We start from the raw sequence: 5857 nt of genomic DNA, 5'->3' as shown, positions 1-5857 counted from the left end.
CCAGCCTCGTTCTGCACTGAAATCTGCAGGGAGATGAAGAACCAGGATAAATCCATTGAGTTCCATTTCCCAGGAAACAGAGGCAGATTTCCTAAGCTGAAGAACCAGGACAATGCTCTATTCCATTTCCCATTTCCTAGCAGACAGAGCCAGAATTCCAAGCTCAACAGCCCTGGCAATGTTTAGATCCATTTCCCATTTCCCAGCAAACAGAGCCAGGATTTCCAAGCTGGAGAACCCTGACAATGTTCTGTTCCACTTCCCATTTCCCAGCAGACAGAGCCAGAATTCCAAGCTCAACAACCCTGGCAATGTTTAGATCCACTTCCCATTTCCCAGGAGACAGAGCCAGAACTCCAAGCTCAACAACCCTGGCAATGTTTAGATCCATTTCCCATTTCTCAGGAGGCAGATCCAGGTTTTCCAAGAGGGAGGAATGAGCCCCAGGAGCCCCCTCAGGTGTCCTTACCGTGCTCATGTGCAGAGGGAGGTTCTCAGTGTCTGTCTGCTCATCCTGCTCCGAGGAATCTGTCTCTTCCATCTGCTGCATTTCCAGCTCAGAGGGGAGCAGGGCTGTCAGGTAGGGCACAGTGAAAGGCCTGGCAGCAATCACTGGGATCAGGGGAAAGGAAACACAGTCAGCAGCGAGCTGGGAGAAAATTCCTGCCCTCAGAAACCAAAGTTATGCAGGTAAACATTTCACCAGTTCTGGACACAAACTTCCTTTTCCTGCTGCCCCCAGGGATCAGGAATGAAATCCACTGTCCCTAAAGGATGCCAGTCTGTACTTCCCAGTTTTCTGAGGTCCCTCCATGTTTCCAGCCAAGGACACAGCAGTGTTCCAACACAAAAAATCCTTCCTGACCTCCACTGTAAAATCCCAATTATCTGGGCACTTTGGGTTCCCCTTAAATGAACCTGTGCTTAAATGAACCTGTGGGAATTCACAGCTTTCACAGAATATTCTGAGTTGGAAGGGACCCACAAGGATGATCAAGTCCAACTCTTCCATGAATGGCCCATTCTCATCACTGCTCTGCAGGCAGGAAAACAGGAAAATTTCCAGCAGGAAAGCTTCAGGGAGAAGGAATTCTGGCTCAGGTTACAGAGGATGAGCCAGAATTGGGATGAGCTTTGGATTTAGCCCATCTCAGCCTTCTCCATCAACAGAAAAAAGGGAGCCTTGGGGATTTTAGAACTCATCTTCTGCTTTCCCCCCCCATTTTAAACCCCAAATCCCTCCTTTCCCAGCTTTCCAAACACCACGGGATGATTCCCAAACACCACGGGATGATTCCCAAACCCCAAAGGCGAGGAACAGGGATGCTGAGCCATGCAATCACTCACATGGGAATGTGCTGACATCATCCTTGAAGAGGCTCTGGGTCTCTCCTGTCTTGGCCATGAAGCGAGTGAGAGCTCTTTCCACATCCCTCCGTTGGGAAGCTGCCTTTTCCCGCAGCACCTGGTAGTCAGACACTGGCTCCCTGTAGGTCTGCAGCAAGGAAAAGAGGGATGGAACAGCTCCACTTCCAAACATCACAAAGGATGGAGGAGCTGCAGCCTCTGCTTTTCAGGATCCAAAAGGTTTTTGAGGAGTTGCAGAGGTCCACCAGCCAGAAATGCAGGGATTTTGTGCTGGGAAGGGTGTGGCTGCAGGTAATGGGATTGGCCAGGGAGTGGATAATGGGACGGGCAAGGGATTCTGAACTGGGAATGGACTGGGAGCAAATCATGGGATGGGCAAGGGATTCTGAACTGGGAAGGGACTAGGAGCAGATAATGGGATGGATCAGGGAGTGAATAATGGGATAGATCAGAGATTTTGAGCTGGGAAAAATCTGGGAGCAGGCAATGGGAAGGATCCCATCCCAAGGGATGTCCACACCCTGCAAACAAGGAATATTTTAAGCCAGGAAAAACAACACTTTGGGTAAATGGCAGCAGCACTGCTGTTAAAAAACACCACTCCTGGAGTTCTGGACTTCAAACCAGCAAAAAAATCAGCCAGAAATCCAGGGATTCTGGCTGATTTCTGGATGGCACAGGGTGTCCACAACCCACAAACAAGGAATGTATCAAGCCAGGAGAAATACTGTGAATAAAAAGTCCCAGCACTGCAGTAAAACCACACCATTCCTGGGCTTCAAAAAGACCCCAAACAGCATAAAAATGTTGGTTTCACTCACCGGTGTCTTGATGTAAGTGTGAGGATCTGGGAACTCCGGGAAATGGCCGGGAATGTGGGGTGGGTGAGGCTTGTTCTGCCCAGCTGTCAGGGCTTTGGGAGTCACAGGCTGGTTTGTCACTGGAGCTGCAGTGGGAAAACACAGCAATCAGGGAATTCCTCCTGCCACAGTCACCCCAAGGTGCTGTGATCCCTCCCAGACCTCACCCAGGGCATGGAGCACATCCCACGAGCTTGGGATTGGCATCCCAGGAGGGAAAAAAATCCCTTAGCTCCTCTGTCCTACAAACAAAACCACCCTGAGGATCCTCCAGAATGACCAAGGGCGTCAAGTGACTCCTGTGGTGTCACTCCAGGAACCCAGAATTCCCAGAATCATCCCTCAGGAAGCTCATCAGGAGCTCCCAGGAAGGCAGCAGAGAGGAATTCCAAAGCATTCCCAGCTCCCTGCAGGCCAGGAAGGGTTCCCCACATACGGGCAGTGATCACCATCCTCTGGGAACGCTTGGCATAGGCGGGGAGAGTTTCCACATTGAACCCTGGAAGGCAAAAGAGGAAACAAAAATCACACAGAGAGTTTATCCTGTCAAAATTCCCCTCCCTCCAGAATTTTTCCAAGGGTTACAAATGATGGGAGAAGGAAAGCTGAGTGTCTGCAGCAGTGGGCACCACCCAGATGGCAGATTTGGGGACAGATTTCCTGACCCAAAGGTGGGATAAGAAGGAGCTGCTCACCCATCTCCACGAGGGTCACCACGATATCCGAGAGGGTGGGCTGAGTCCTGGCTGTGTGCTCGCAGTAGGACTTGGCACTCCTCCCAATTTCTGAAATATCTGAGGGATAAAACCACCACATGTTTAATTGCCACCTCTGTCTCAGCTTCAGGGATGGGGAATTTTCCAAGAATTTAGCAAGGAATGAAAAATAACTCCTGGGATGGAGCATTTTGCAGGCTGGGTGTTTGAAATTAAAACGTAGGGACACTAAAGATTGAAGAATCAATGTTTGCCACAAAGGAAAAAGGCAAATCTGCATCTAGGCATGAAAAATAAACCCAGAAATTATCATTTCTGGATTCCAGAACAATCTGTAAGTGAGGTTTTCATCAAACACCCACAGAGGAAGGAGCAGAGCTGCTCCAAGAGGGACTTAATGAACCAAATATCTGGAATTTTGCAGTTTCTAAAGATTAAAGAATCAGTGTGTGCCACAAAGGGAAAAGGCAAATCTGCATCTAAGCATGAAAAACAAACCCGGAAATTATAATTTCTGGATTCCAGAACAATCTGTAAGTGAGGTTTTCATCAAACACCCGCAGAGGAAGGAGCAGAGCTGCTCCAAGAGGGACTTAATGAACCAAATATCTGGAATTTTGCAGTTTCTCCATTTATTCCAGCGATACATGGAGCTCCTGGGATCCAGAAATCACTGAATAGGATAAATAAGAAACCCTAAGCTGGCATAAACAGCAATCCACCAAAACCTACACCTCCAGAGCTGCACTCCTCCCACCTCCCCATTTCTCCAACCCTCAACAACCCCACCACCAGGCTCAGAGCCCTCTGGAAGCACAGAGCGATCCCTGGACGAGCCAATCTGGAGCACTCACAGCTCTGGATCATCTCGGTGAGCGTCTCCACCGCGGCTTTCTCGGCGCTCTCGAAGCCAGCCTCGGTGAGCAGGGAGCTGACCACCACCTGCAGCGTCCGGCGCCGCGCCAGGTGGTAGTTGTCGGCAGGGGTGCCGGCCTGCTTGCTGCCCGCCCGCTGGAACGGTGGGATGGGCGTTAGGGGATGGGGAAGGGTGGCTGGGTGTGCCGGGGAGGGGAGAGGAGGGGAGGGGAGGGGATGGGATAATGGGATGGGATTGATGGAGATGGAGATAGATGGAGATGGAGATAGATGGAGATGGAGATGGGGAGGTTGGGATGGGATGGGATCTATGGGATGGGATGGGATGGGATTGATGGAGATGGAGATGGAGATGGAGATGGAGATGTTGGGATGGGATGGGGATCTATGGGATGAGAATGGGATGGGATGGGATCTATGGGATGGGATAATGGGATGGGATAATAGGATGGGATGGGATGGGATGGGATGGGATGGGATGGGATGGGATGGGATGGGATGGGATGGGATGGATGGGATGGGATGGGATTGATGGAGATGGAGATGGGATGGGGATGGGATGGAGATGATGGAGATGATGGAGATGGGAATGGAGATGGGAATGGAGATGGGAATGGAGATGGGAATGGAGATGGGAATGGAGATGGGAATGGAGATGGGAATGGAGATGGAGATGATGGAGATAAGATGGAGATGGAGGTGGAGATGGAGATGGAGATGATGGAGATAAGATGGAGATGGAGGTGGAGATGGGGATGGAGATGATGGAGATGATGGAGATGATGGAGATGATGGAGATGATGGAGATGATGGAGATGATGGAGATGGGATGGGATTGGATGGGATGGGATCTACGCGATGGGATGGGATGGGATGGGATCCATGATATGGGGCAGGGATTGGGAAGGGACTGGGAAAGGTCTGGAAGCAGGGAATGGGAAGGGTCACAGAGCAGGGATTGGGAAGGGACATGGAGTAGTGACTTGGGAAGGGTCACAGAGCAGGTGGAAGGGACATGGAACAAGGTGTGGGAAAGATCTGGGAGCAGAAACTAGGAAGAGCCATGGAGCAGCTAATGAATGGGAAGGGTCAGTGAGCTGGGAAGAGTCTGGGAAGAGCAGACAACAGGAAGGCTCTGGGAGCAGGTGGACACACATTTACACATCTATCCATCCCCTTATCTACACACATACACACACATACATACACACACATACATACACACACATTTGCACACATGTCCCCATAGAACTCCCCGGCCGCCTTTGGGACGCGGCCCCTTTAAGAACCGCCCCCCCGCACACACCGCCCCGCCTCGCGCCGCCCCCCGCCGGCCAATCCGAGCGCACCATCCCCAGCCAATCAAATCACTCCTCCCCTCAGGCCCTCCAGCCAATCAGCGCCTCCCCCTCCCCACTCGCCGCCTCCTCGCCCCGCGGCCACCCCGAGGCCTCCTCCGCGCCCCGAGGGGATAGGGCGCTGCCACCCCTCGCGGCCCCGCCCGGAGACCCGCCCTCGCGGCCCCGCGCCCCGGGGATGAGCCGCCGTTACCGTGCCGGAGCCCCCGGCCGCTGTGTCAGCCATCTTGGAGCCATATGGAGCCGTGCGCATGCGCCAGGTGCGGCGGGGCGGGGGGCGGCAGCGCGAGGCATCATGGGAGTTGTAGTGCCGATGCGGTTGGGCGCGGGGCATTGTGGGAGTTGTAGTACAGGCTGGGGGGGCAACATCTGGATCCGCCCCCTCCCTCCTCCCCCCGCACAGCTGGATCCCCAGGGCGTGGAGCGAGGGGAGATTCACGGTCCCGTCCATCCCAAACCGTTCCGGGAGTGCACAGGACACACAGACCGCGAGGGTTTTGCCAAGTCGGCAAAGTCTGCATGGACATGGTGATTGATGACATCCCTAGAGCTCCTTAATTCAGGATGTCCTCGAGCAGCGATGGACCTGCGCCTCCTCCACTGATTAACTCTCCCTGCTTGCTGATTAGGCTCCAAAGCGCACAAAGACCTGACCTCAAAGAACACCCTGACTTGAGAG

The 5857-nt window shown here is 52.9% G+C and overlaps 1 protein-coding gene across 1 annotated transcript; it reads right to left on the bottom strand.

The window, feature by feature from the left end:
- Positions 1-107: 107 nt before the first annotated feature.
- Positions 108-5498, bottom strand: TAF8 (TATA-box binding protein associated factor 8). The gene is made up of 7 exons (XM_085082803.1): positions 5372-5498; positions 3799-3955; positions 2924-3022; positions 2665-2727; positions 2190-2314; positions 1348-1495; positions 108-612 (listed from the first exon to the last, which is right to left on the bottom strand). The coding sequence occupies exons 1-7, from the start codon at positions 5429-5431 to the stop codon at positions 164-166; spliced, it is 1101 nt and encodes a 366-aa protein (XP_084938929.1). The 5' UTR covers positions 5432-5498; the 3' UTR covers positions 108-163.
- Positions 5499-5857: the final 359 nt, after the last annotated feature.

Source organism: Lichenostomus cassidix, chromosome 26, assembly GCF_008360975.1.
Source record: "Lichenostomus cassidix isolate B80296 chromosome 26, HeHo_3.0, whole genome shotgun sequence".
NCBI classification, from domain to species: Eukaryota; Metazoa; Chordata; class Aves; order Passeriformes; family Meliphagidae; genus Lichenostomus; species Lichenostomus cassidix.
Note: the sequence above shows the minus strand (reverse complement) of the source record. Positions and strands in the feature narration are given on the sequence as shown.

Excerpts from the sequence above, each read along its gene's own strand:
- TAF8 (XM_085082803.1), bottom strand. The coding sequence starts at position 5,431 with ATGCGCACGGCTCCATATGGCTCCAAGATGGCTGACACAGCGGCCGGG. Across the intron at positions 3,956-5,371 it reads CGGCCGGGGGCTCCGGCACG|CGGGCGGGCAGCAAGCAGGC; the intron begins GTAACGGCGGCT and ends CCACCGTTCCAG. Across the intron at positions 1,496-2,189 it reads ACACTTACATCAAGACACCG|ACCTACAGGGAGCCAGTGTC; the intron begins GTGAGTGAAACC and ends TCCTTGCTGCAG.